Raw genomic sequence first — 12,264 nt, forward strand, 5'->3', positions numbered from 1 at the left:
GGGGAAGGGGTCACCTGCAAGAGAATCAGGTGCTGCCACCTGACACGGGGGAGAGACTGGCACCACCGGCCTGGTCCACCCCCTGGTCTTCCCCATGTCAGGGGGTCCCCCACTGTGAGCCCGCCCCTAGTCCAGGCACCCCAGGCACTAGGTCCCGCTGATGTTTCCTTCTACTGTTTCTGGAATGTTTCCCTTTCTGTCAGTCTTGCCTGGGGTCTCATGATTTCTTGCCTGCATTGCTAGAAGCTGCGGCTTTCAGTCTAGACCTCTTTAACCCTGCGCCCTGTCCACGGCGACTCTCTAAAGTGGAAGTATCAGACGTGTGTCTGTCTGATATGCCCCTCAGTGCTCCCCACCCCCCAGCCCGGCCCTGCCCACAGGCCTCCCAGGGCACCCTTCATCCGCCTCCTGCTGGCAACAGCATACAAGTCACACCCGTCAGTGACAAACTGCAGCGGACACACTGCTCTGTTTCCTGCCTCTCTGCCTCTGCTTTTGCTCTTCATTGCCCAAGTACCTCTCACTCAGCTCAGGCGACGTCCCCTCCCACGGGACTCTCGTCTGAGCCCCTCTAGCAGCTGCATGCCCTGGGCTCTACAGTTTTCATATTATTTTGAAATGTTCTGTTTATTCCAACTTTCAGTAAATATTTATTGAGCATCTACTATGTGCCTGCCACTATTCCAGGTGCTGGTGGTTACAGCAGTGAATAAATCAAATTCTAGTTGGCACAGGCAAAGGGACAGGTAGGAAACAACATAAATGACCGGTGGCATGCGACAGGGATATATATAAATGCTCTGGAGAAGAAACAGTGGAGGAAGAGGACAGAGTGATGAGGGACTGGTGCTCATATGTCACGTCCATATGTCACGTTCGAGCAGAGCCATGTGGGTGGCTAGATGGGGAAGGGCATTCCAGGCAAGAGAGGTGGGAGGGCAAGAACACATCTTGTGGGGGACCTTGTGTTAAATGGGAGGCAAGGACACCTGACGCGGGGAGAAGAGCCTGCAGGCAGGTGAGGGGGGCAGGAAGGGTCTAGCAGGAAGGGGCTGAGTCCACGGTAGCACTAGAGCTGTGAGGAGTGACCACGTCTGCCTCCTCCCCACAGCGTGGCACGGAGCAGAGCCCAGCAAACACCTGTCAAATAGCAGAAGAAGGGGCCTCCTGGATTCCTCCCTTCCCAAGCATCTCCCACGCAGAGGGAGCTCCCTGTGGTTCTCACTGGGCCGGGCCCCCTACTCTGCTATTCCACAAGAGGGCAGACCCCCACATCAGTGGGGACCTGGTAGAAAGCCCCCAGCCTGTGGCTCCTCAGGGTTGGGGTCTCAGCCTATGATGAGGCCCTTGCACCTGTGCACAAGGTAGGGGAGGCTGAGGAGGGCATGAACCAGCCAGTGTAGTGGTGCCTGTCAGAGCAGTGGCCGTCGTGTGTGTCTGGGGAGCTGTGTGCACACTCTCTGTGACTCGTGGCTCACCCACTGCCCACCTTATGGAACCGGGGAACCGGAGAGCAGCGCCTGGCAATGGCGCTGTGGCAATCTGGAAGAGCTCTGCGCCTGGCCCCACGCCCAGGGTAAACGCTGAGCTGCTTTTGAAGATTGGCCGTGAGCCCTGCCCACACTTCACACACATTCTTGCACTTCAGAGAAGAACAAAAGCAGACAACCGGGACCTAATCCCCACAACCAGGGCTGCAGGGAGCAGAGGTCTGGATTACGCTACACCCCACATTTGAATGTTGTTTTTTTCTTGTCACGCAAACTTCCTGGGCAGGAACTCCAAGCGCTGACTCAGCAGGAAGGAGGGTCTTTAAATACGTCCCCCCTTGGCTCCTGTTCATTCCAGGAGCTCCAGCCACTGGGAGAGGCTGCATCAAAGGTAATCCTCTCCCCTCCTGGCCCTTAGATTTTTTTCCTAGGAGGGAATATCTAGGTGGAGCCTGCACTCGGAGCGGAGGCCCTAAGGGCCAAGAGTCCTCCGCCTTCTCCGGGGCCTGGGTCTCTGGCAGCTCTGCTGTCCCCAGCTCCAGGAGGTCCCCAGGTCCATGGAGCAGTGGCTGTCGGGCGAGAGCCTCGATGTGCTAGCGGCCTCCCTCACGCACCCAGGGGCAGCAGAGATGGCTCAGTGTGGCCCCTGACTTGCCACTTGCCAACCATGAGACAAAAACAGGGCATTGAATATTTCTCAGTCTCACTTTCCTCATCTGTAAAACACACTCTTAACTGGCCCTTCTTCACGGTGCTACCAGAGCCTCTGTGAGGATGGACGGGGTGGTGGGGGCGTCAGGGGACATGCCCGGGGCAGTGGCAGAGTCGGCACAGGTGAGGGGAGTGGGCATAGGGGCGCAGGGCCAGGGCCACCAGCTTTGGGAGAAGAGTCCCGTTCCGGGGCCAGGGGCCACGTGAGATGTTTTCTGTGTCTGAGTCTGGGTGACGCCTCTTGGCGGGAGCTGCAGTCAGGCCTGTCCCATAGAAAAGGCCCTGGGCGGCTGTCCTTCCCAGAGACCACGGCTCTGAGCGGTGACGCTGGGGAGTAAGCCCAGACCCTGCTCACTCACATCGGTCCCCTCCCACCTGGGCCACCCGCCTTGGTGGCTGGTGGTGGCAGGTAACCGAGGCTATTGTCCCGGTTTGACCATAGGAGGGGCCTTCCGGAGGGGCTGTATGGCTCGGGTCATGGTCAGGGGGAGGGCCCTGGTCCTCAGGGCCAGCGAGTTCCACTGAGGGACCCCCAGCCTCCCGTCATCCTAGGGAGGGGGCCATGGCCCGCCAGGCTTGGGGCACCCTGGATACCAGCGGGTTCCCCTGCCTGTGCAGAAAGCCAGGGCTGGGGCTGGGGTCAGCACCCCGGGTGGGGAGGCCATCCAAGGCTCAGAGCCGTTTGCTGGAATTCAAGCAGGATCAACATCCTTAGCTGTATCTATCTGTGACATAATCATGTGTTATATATATAGGCTTTTTTGTGTTTTTTTTTTTTTTTTTTTTTTGCAAAAGGGAAATAGCCTTATGTTTTCCCTGATGTTAAAAGTTATGCCATGCCTGCAAGTGGTTCGGTATCTCTGGAAGGGGAGTAAGGAACTGGTCATGGTAGCTTCCCTGTAGAGAAAGGAAGAGGGAGACTTACTTTTCTCTTTGTTCCCTTTGTATCTTTTATAATTTTGTGCCATGAGCATGTATTGCCTATTCAAAAATGTAACAAACATTTAAAAAATGCAAGTTCATTGCAAGAAAGTCCAACACTACAGCAGATGAAAGTAAAGATCACCAATTACTCCACCCCACCAATGTTCCCAAGATGTTGCAGGCTACCCTTCTGGTCCTTTCTTGCATGCGTGAGCACATGCACATACACACCCACGCACACACAACCACACACACACACACACATACACACGCCTAATGCCTGGTGCCTAGGACACAGCTGGTGCAGACAGGGCTGTTGGAAACACGCCGAGTAACTTGCTCCGTCTCCACACCGGATGCTGCACAGCAGCCTACCACGCGGATGCGGCACGGGCCACTCCCGATGGGCCTTTAGGGTGTCCCCGTGTTTCCCTGTTACATACAAACTGTCGTGAAGGTTAAGGAACGCTGCAGTCACTACAAACTCCTGAATGTGGACCTTCTGTGTCACAGAGAAATATGTTGGAAAGGCTTTGGCTGAATATCGCCACACTGCGCCCAAAAGGGCCCCAGTTTGCCAGTGTGGTTTCCTGTCCTGGTAGCAGGACTCGCCTCCACACTTGCACCTGGAACTCCGAACCTCTGCGAAACCTGGGTGTGCATCTCACAGGTGTGGCACATGCTGGTCTGAACACCAGGCCTGGTTCCGCTGTGCCGTGTGCCCAGTGCTTTGGAGAACGATGGCGGAGCTGGAAGGCTGTGCTGGGTTTTCTTTTACCAGCCTGGGTGTTGGTAAAAGACCCAGGTTGCCCTGTGTTCCTCCCATATAATCTGGAGAGTGGCTGGCCGTGTGTGCAGCGCTCTGGCAGTGCTTGCCCAGGAGTGTCACCGCTCTGCAAGCAGGGAGAGGAGTGGGACTGGAGAGAGGCCAGGGAATGCTCTGCCCCCGGCACACCGCTAGGAAGCCACCGCCAGCGGGGGATGGCCTCACTGCGAGGAGTGTCATCCACTCAGGGGCCTGTCGCCACAGCCAGAAGGGCCCAGATGGATGGCTGAGTTAGGGAGCTGATGAGAAGGCAAGAAGCGGGAAGGCCCGCTGTTCCCGGGGCCCAGGCTGGCTCTGGGGGAGGTCTTCGCCTTCCTATGACACCAGGCGGGCTGGGGGTGCCGGTCCTGTCCCCCCTGCCGCAAGGTGCCCTCTGTCCCTAGGCACCATGAGCAAGATCGGCGACGCGGTGCAGCGGGCCCGGGCGGCCTTCGCGTCGGGCAGGACCCGCCCGCTGCAGTTCCGGGTGCAGCAGCTGGAGGCGCTGCGGCGCATGACCCAGGAGCGCCGGCAGGACATCGCGGGCGCGCTGGCTGCGGACCTCCACAAGGTGACCCCGCGGGGCGGCCGCGCGTGGGGGCGACAGCGGGACGATGGGACCGCAGCTGGCGCACTGACCCGCCTTGTGACTGGGGGGGAGCGCCGCTCCGAAAGGCCAAAGGACTGGGGCTCAGCCAGCCCATCAGCCGGAGATGGGGCGCATCGCCCTCTCCGCCTGGGTCCCGCCGCACCCCGCGCACACCTCGGCTGGGCTGCTCCTGTCTGCATGTGTGGCGGTGCCCTCCTGGCTCAGCCTCTGCATCCACCCTGCCCCACGAGGGCACCCATTCCAGCTCTCTCCTGCTGCCCTGACGCCCTGCACTCTGGCCCCTCATTCCTCACCGCAGACCCGGCAGGACACCCACTGCCTCCTCCCTCCCTCCGGGTCCTCACACGGGCAGTTCTACCCCTGCCCTGAGCACAATCAGAGCCTCCCCCTGCGCCCCCACCGCACCTGCACCTGTTTCCCCCCTGAATCTTGCCCTGGAGGAGAGACACAGTGGCCCTGGGGGGGCAGGCCCCCTGCTGACTTGGGCCTGACCCCACCAATACCCTCTTTCTCGTGCATTTTTAAAGAGATCTCCCAAGACTTCTCATCTTAAAACAAAACAAAACAAAACACAAGAAAATTGGCCAGGCATGGTGGCCTCACCCCTATAATCCTAGCACTTTAGAAGGCTGGGGTGAAGACGAGGATCCCTTCAGGAGTTTGAGACCAGCTTGGGCAGCACAGTGAGACCAGGTCTGCACAGAACATTTAAGTATTAGCCGGGCATGGTGGCTTGCCCGGTAGTCCCAGCTACTCGGGAGGCTGAGGCAGGAGGATCTCTTGAGCCCAGGAGTTTGAGGTTACAGTGAGCTATCGTGACACCACTGCACTCCAGGCTGGGTGACAGAGCAAGACCCTGTCTACAAAAAATAAAAAAGAAAAGAAAAGAAAGCCCACTCATTGACTTTATACCTTCTGTTAAGTTCCAGAAAGAGATGCATATAGCTGTCTGCACCTCCTCCCTGCTCCCCACCGAGCCCCCAGCGGCCCCTGGTCTCCTGCCCACTGCCTCCCTCCCCCGACTGAGGGTCTCCTGGCTTTTCTCCTAACCCTCTTGGGCAGCCTCTTCCCTGTCCCCACTTCTTCAAGGTGGTCTCAGGGCTCCTTCCTGGGTCCCAGTTTCACTTTGGTCCATAAGCTCTCCTAGACAACCATCTGCTCACCTGTGACTCTCAAATGGGTCTCCCTGCCCAGGCCTGGCTCTGTCACTCGCTAGCCCTCTCCCCTGGGGCCTCCCTTGGGCACCTCAAACTTGACTCATGCAAACCTGCCTGGGCCCCAGCCTGGCAGAAAGGGGCCCTCGCAGACCCACCGGCCCGATGGCTCATCCTCAGCTCTGCTCCACCTGGTGCCTTCCCTGGCTGCCCCCTGCCCCGGGCCTCCCTGGGCAGCTGAGCACCGGGGGCTCCCGGCTCTCGCCCCTGGCTGCAGAACGAGTGGAACTCCTACTACGAGGAGGTGGTGTACGTCCTGGAGGAGATCGACCACATGATCGAGAAGCTCCCCGAGTGGGCCGCGGACGAGCCCGTGGAGAAGACCCCGCAGACCCAGCAGGATGAGGCCTACATCCACTCGGAGCCCCTGGGCGTGGTCCTCATCATTGGCACTTGGAACTACCCCTTCAACCTCACCATCCAGCCCATGGTGGGCGCCATCGCTGCAGGTCCTGTGGGCTCTGGTCCAGGGGGAGAATCGCCAGGGCACCGCCCCCCGCGAAAGGGGCCAGGCCTGTGGGAAGAGGGGCCAGGGTCAGATAACGGCTGGTGGGTCTGTCATGGGAGGCTGCAGGGACCAAACTATTCAGCCAGGCCTCCTGGTGCCCGAGGCCCAGCCAGGCGCAGGCGTCCACCCCTGAAGACAAGGGGGGCCCTGCCTCCCCTGCCCATGTGTGTGGGAGCAGCTGCTCCCCCTAATCTCTATCAGGGCATCCTTACTACAAGGGGCCAGCTCTGCTCTCCCAGCCAGACCCCAAGAACTCCTCTCCCCTTTCTCCTTCTCTCTTCCCAACGTCTCAGCAACTCCAGGGGCCAGGCGGTGCAGCTCCGGCCAACATGTGCCTTGGTGTGTTCCTGTGTGTGTTCCCATGGCATGTGCCCGTGTGTGCTCTGTGTGCTCTGTGTGTGTTCCCATGGCATGTGCCCGTGTGCCCGTGTGTGCCTGTGTGTGCTCTATGTGTGTTCCCGTGGCATGTGCCCGTGTGCCTGTGTGCTCCTGTGTGTGCTCCTGTGTGTGCTCTATGTGTGTTCCCATGGCATGTGCCCATGTGTGCCTGTGTGTGCCTGTGTGCGCTCTATGTGTGTTCCCGTGGCATGTGCCCGCGTGTGCCCATGTGTGCCTGTGTGTGCTCTATGTGTGTTCCCGTGGCATGTGCCCGTGTGCTGTGTGTGCTCCTGTGGCATGTGCTCATGTGCCAGCATCTCTTCCGAGGACACAGACGGTGGAGGGGAGGCTCCAGGCTTAGTCTTGGGAGGGCAGAACCTTCGGCTAGGGAGGTCTGGGCACAGGCCTGACTCTGAGTGCTCTGCAGGGAACGCGGTGGTCCTCAAGCCCTCGGAGCTGAGTGAGAACGTGGCGAACCTGCTGGCCACCATCATCCCTCAGTACCTGGACAAGGTAAGGCACCCTCCAGGGCTCAAGGATCACTATGCGGGGGGCCATGTCTTCAGGGGTTGAAAAAGAGTGAATTCTTGCAGCAAAGGGCCAAGCCATGGGGTGGGGTGAGAACGGCCTCTAGCAGCCGCCCTCCTCATCGGGGTGACTGGAGCCCCTGAGCTGGGAGAGGGGGTCTACTTGCCACTGGCTGCCTGGGTGGGGTGCCAGGCTGTGGGCGGTGGGGCTGCTGGTCTCGGCCACTGTCCTCCCAGGCCTGCAGCAGCGAGGAGGGGTCTGGTCTTTGCTGAGCCTCCCCTCTCTCCTTGCTGAAGGATCTGTTCCCAGTCATCAATGGGGGTGTCCCTGAGACCACGGAGGTGCTCAAGGAGAGGTTCGACCACATCCTGTACACGGGCAGCACAGGGGTGGGGAAGATCGTCATGGCGGCTGCTGCCAAGCACCTGACCCCTGTCACGCTGGAGCTGGGGGGAAAGAGCCCCTGCTACGTGGACAAGAACTGCGATCTGGACGTGGCCTGCAGGTGAGGGGGCGAGGGCCTGTCCGGGCAGTGGCCCTTTGTCTGCCTTCCAGCACAGGGACCGCGCCTCAGGCTGTGGTCCTGCTCTCAGTAGCACCGACAGCCCCTGCCTCACGGGGCCCACGTGCACAGAAGAGGCATGGGGAGCCCGGGAAGCTTTCTGGACGGGGATCCAGGCTGAGCTCTGCCCACCGCAGAGCATCCCCAGGGTCGTGGTGCTACAAGCCGGGGCTGCAGGAAAAGCAACCGTGGGACGTTCCGGACACGGAGAACTTTACTGGGCCCAGCCCTCTGCCAGGACAGGGGCGATCTGAGATCTGGAGGACAGGGCCAGGGGGGCGAAGGGCCACCACTTTTCAGGGTCTGCGGCAGGACTCAGATCTACACTTCCTAACCCTAGCCAGAGCTCCAGCCACCCCCATATCTCGCTTGTGCGGCCCCCAGAGGTGGGGGAGGGGCGAGAGTAACAGTGACACTGGGCCCTGCAAGGCTCGAGGAGCATGATCAGACAGGCACAAAGGCCACCCACCCTAACATCCTCCAGAAATCCCCCACCAGTCACCAACGAGGCGAGGACGGCCGTGAACACGGTCCGGGCATTGGGTCTGCTGCAGCGTCTAGAAGGGAGTGGGCCACTTAGGCGGACTCGCTGGTGGCAAAGTCGCAGCCTCAGGCCTCTGCTGACCCGCGCGCTCCCCTGCAGGGCTAAGGCCACTGCACCTGGCCCGAGAGCACGGGGTGAGATGAGTGTTCTCAGGAAACTCCCCGAGCCTTTCGGACTTAGTCCGGTCTGGGGTTTTCACAGACGTGTCGCCTGGGGGAAATTCCTGAATAGCGGCCAGACCTGCGTGGCCCCTGACTACATCCTCTGTGACCCCTCGATCCAGAACCAAATCGTGGAGAAGCTCAAAAAGTCACTGAAAGTAAGTGTTGGCCCCGAGGGAGGGGAGGGTGGGGTGACGAGCTGTCAGGCGCAAGGTGGACGTGGCAGGTCGACTGACTTCTAGGGCTTTCGGAAACCCTGTGTTTCTTTCCTTCTGAGCACAAAAGTAGTGCACATTCACTGTAGATAATTTGGAAAAGATTAAAAAGCATAAAGAAGAAGAGAAAGGTTCCACCCAGAACCCCGCCACCCAGACAGTCACTGCTGACACGCATTCATGTGGCCTTTGGCCATGAGGAGTGTGCGCGTCCTTACCCGGAGCCCCGCCTCTCCTCCACAGGAGTTCTATGGGGAAGATGCCAGGAAGTCCCGGGACTACGGAAGAATCATCAACGCCCGGCACTTCCAGCGCGTGATGGCCCTGATAGAGGGCCAGAAGGTGGCTCTCGGGGGCACCGGGGACCCCGCCACCCGCTACATAGGTGTGTGCCCCCCACAAAGAGTGCCATCCACCTGCCCCGGCTACCAGGGTCCCCTCAAGTTTGCAGCAAGTGGGCGCAGATACTCGATAACAGCTGTACCTGCACGGTGGCATAAGTCACTGTCATAACCCTGGGCCTTCAGCAGGCAGGGGCCAAGCACAGCTCCAGGAAGCCCCCTCCCCACAACGCCCAGAGACACAGGGGCTTCTTCCTCCCCCACCCCGAAGCAGCAGCAGGAGGTGGAACAGCAAAGGCCCCAGGGGCCCCAGGGGTGCTGAGTGTGAGGGGCTGCCAGTGACCTGGACAGGTGGGTCACCAGACGGGCCCGTGTGGCCCCCAACTTGTCGAGGAGACAGAAGAGCTCTGGCAGGGGCTCAGGGGGCCGGCAGGTGCAGCGCTGGCCCCTGGAGGCAGACCTTGGGTCCCCCCAGTGCAGGTTAATCCTTGTTGTCCCCTGTGGTCTGCCAGGATGGAGCCAGGACGAGTGGGGGGCCGTGGGAAGAGCTCCCGGGGTCCCCAGCCTCTGCACGCCAGGCGGCTTCATCTGGAGGAGGGTTCAGGCAGGAGTCCAGGTGTTTGCCCTTGCCGGGGGCGGGGCTCTCTGCGCGGCTGACCCTGCTCGTGTGCTGCCGCAGCCCCCACCCTCCTCACGGACGTGGACCCCGAGGCCCCGGTGATGCAGGAGGAGATCTTCGGGCCCGTGCTGCCCATCGTGTGCGTGCGCGGCCTGGAGGAGGCCGTGCAGTTCATCAACCAGCGTGAGAAGCCCCTGGCTCTCTACGTGTTCTCCAGCAACGACAAGGTGGGCCTGGGTGCCTCCTCCCAGGGCCCGGGGGGGATCCCTGGCCACGGACCTGAGTCCAAACCCGAGTTCACTGCTCACCAGCGGCGTGGCCTTGGCCAAGTCGCTCACACGCAGCCGGGGTGGTCGCTGTCTCCTGTTCCTCACGTGGAGCTGGGGCCATGACCTGCGGGAGGGCGGGAGACAGCGCTGGGTCGCCACCTCCACCAGCGCGTGTCCTTGCAGCTCCAGGCCTCGCCCAGACCGCGCGGGGAGGGTGGCCCGGGCGTCCTGGGGTAGGAGACTGAGGCCAGCGGCTGCGTCTCTGTGCAGGTGATTAAGAAGATGATCGCAGAGACGTCAAGCGGTGGGGTGACAGCCAATGATGTCATCGTGCACATCACTGTGCACACTCTGCCCTTCGGGGGCGTGGGTGAGTGTGGGGCTGGGCTCACTCCTGCCTGCCCCCTCGCAGCGCCCCCAGGGCTGGGCACACTCTGCAGGGGATTCGGCAGCGGCCGGAGCAGCAGGCCGCAGGCTCCCACTAACATCTCTGTCTGGGCCTCTGGCCTCTGCCTGCACATCCGTCAGCCACATTCGACCCCGGAGCCTAAGGGGCCTGGGGGTCACCTGGTGCAGCCCGCCCACTTCACGGAGGAGGTCACACAGCCATTTAGTGGCCTGGCTGGGATTAGACTCTTTCGGGCACTCTCTCTGTTGTCCCTGGTGTGGACACCTTGGGGGATACTCCAGGGATCGGCCACCCCCAGGAGTCTCAGAAAAGGGGCATGAGGGCTGCAGGCCCAACCTGGAGGTGGGTTCCGGGGCTCCAGGGTGCACCCAGATAGGGCGGGAGGGAGGCCTGGGTGTCCTGAGGGGCAGGACGCCTGGGCCTGAGCCGGCTCCGCCCGCAGGGTACAGTGGCATGGGGTCCTACCACGGCAAGAAGAGCTTCGAGACCTTCTCTCACCGCCGCTCTTGCCTGGTGAGGTCTCTGCTGAATGAGGAGGTCCTCAAAGCCAGATACCCCCCAGGCCAGGCCAAGGTGAGGGAGAAAGTGGGCTGTGGGGAGACCGGGCTGCACAGGGCTGGGCGGGGCCTGGGGCCTCACTGCCTGCTCCGTGTCCGTCCTCACAGGTGACTTGGCACTGAGGAGGGGCTGCTGCCCCAGAGTGCAGACCCCTGGCTTGCTCGCCTGCCCCTCAGAGGCCTGCTCCTGCAGCCCCCGGCCCGGCCCTCACTGCCCTGCGGACCTGTGTGCTCTCCAACTCCAGGGGGACCCCGGCATCACCTCTTCAAGCCCCTCCCGCCCCTTGCTAGACACATAGAGACCAATAAAGATTTCTAACTCGGCGACATGTGCACACGGGGCTTCTTTCCTACACAGTCCCCACGCCGCTCCGTCCCACCAGTCCCACTACCCCACGCAGTTTGGTCCTGGTGACGCACCCAGCGCCTCTCCGCAGCCCACAGGGCCTGGTGCCAGGAGCCCATGGTGTCGGGTGACGTGCCAGGGGGTCTAAGCCTCACTGATAAGGTGGCTCAGAAACAGGACACTGCTGTGCTTTTCTCACACTGGGTTTGGCTTCTAGAGAAGGGGTCGATCCGGGGTAGGATGTGACTCCCTGGGCGATGCAGAGTGCCGCGTGGGGAGGACAGGGAGCCGGGTTAGCGCCAGGACTCACAGGGCCCCTGACAGCTTTGCATTGTTACATTAGGCAGCAGCTGGCCCAGGGTCTAGCCTCGGGGACCCGAGGAACAAGGACAGGGTTCAGGGAGGGACATCTGAAGCAGGGCGTGGGTCCCAGAGGCTGGCCAGAGCAAGAGCCAAGAAGCAGCTCAGCCTGGGCCAGGCAGGGCAGTAGAGGCCTGCGGGGGCTGGACCTGCCTGCTGCGTCCTCCACGCAAAGGCCCCCTTGCTGTGCCCTGCCCGGCACAGAGCCCCAGGCCGCCAGCAGGTGGGCCGGGCCCTGTCTGAGGCCTCACCCCCGCCTGCCCAGTCGCTGGCCCCGGCCCCATGTCTGCTCCTGACCTCCTTCTTCTTCACCCTTAGTCTCTCTGCTGTCCAGGCCATTCCTCTTCACTACGTCTCACACTTATTATTAATATTTATTGATTCATTATTTTAGAGACACAGTCTCACTCTGTCACCCAGCCTGGAGTGCAGTGGTGTCATCATAGCTCACTGCAGCCTTGAGCTCCTGGCCTCAAGTGATCTTCCCAACTCAGCCTCCCAAAGTGCTGGGACTACCGGCATGATGCCCAGCTTCACCTAATTTAAAGCCCCCCCAAACCCAAATACAACCAGAAAAGCCCTTAAGCTGTTACCTGTGCTTTCTTCCCTCTAGTGGGGGGCGGCAGGGGCAGAGACTGAACTTCGTATTGTTGGGGTGTTTCCGTGCACACCTGTGACTTACTGTGTGGCCATCCAGATAGCTGAGCGGTAAC

General features: G+C 61.0%; 1 protein-coding gene across 1 annotated transcript; it reads left to right on the forward strand.

The window, feature by feature from the left end:
• The first annotated feature begins 1,747 nt into the window (after positions 1-1,747).
• Positions 1,748-11,169, forward strand: ALDH3A1 (aldehyde dehydrogenase 3 family member A1). Its single transcript, XM_045569463.1, has 11 exons — positions 1,748-1,881; positions 4,335-4,501; positions 5,972-6,203; positions 7,068-7,153; positions 7,465-7,673; positions 8,476-8,593; positions 8,894-9,035; positions 9,671-9,837; positions 10,150-10,249; positions 10,731-10,861; positions 10,954-11,169. The coding sequence occupies exons 2-11, from the start codon at positions 4,340-4,342 to the stop codon at positions 10,966-10,968; spliced, it is 1,362 nt and encodes a 453-aa protein (XP_045425419.1). The 5' UTR covers positions 1,748-1,881; positions 4,335-4,339; the 3' UTR covers positions 10,969-11,169.
• Positions 11,170-12,264: the final 1,095 nt, after the last annotated feature.

The sequence above is a fragment of the Lemur catta genome, chromosome 15 (assembly GCF_020740605.2).
Source record: "Lemur catta isolate mLemCat1 chromosome 15, mLemCat1.pri, whole genome shotgun sequence".
NCBI lineage: Eukaryota > Metazoa > Chordata > Mammalia > Primates > Lemuridae > Lemur > Lemur catta.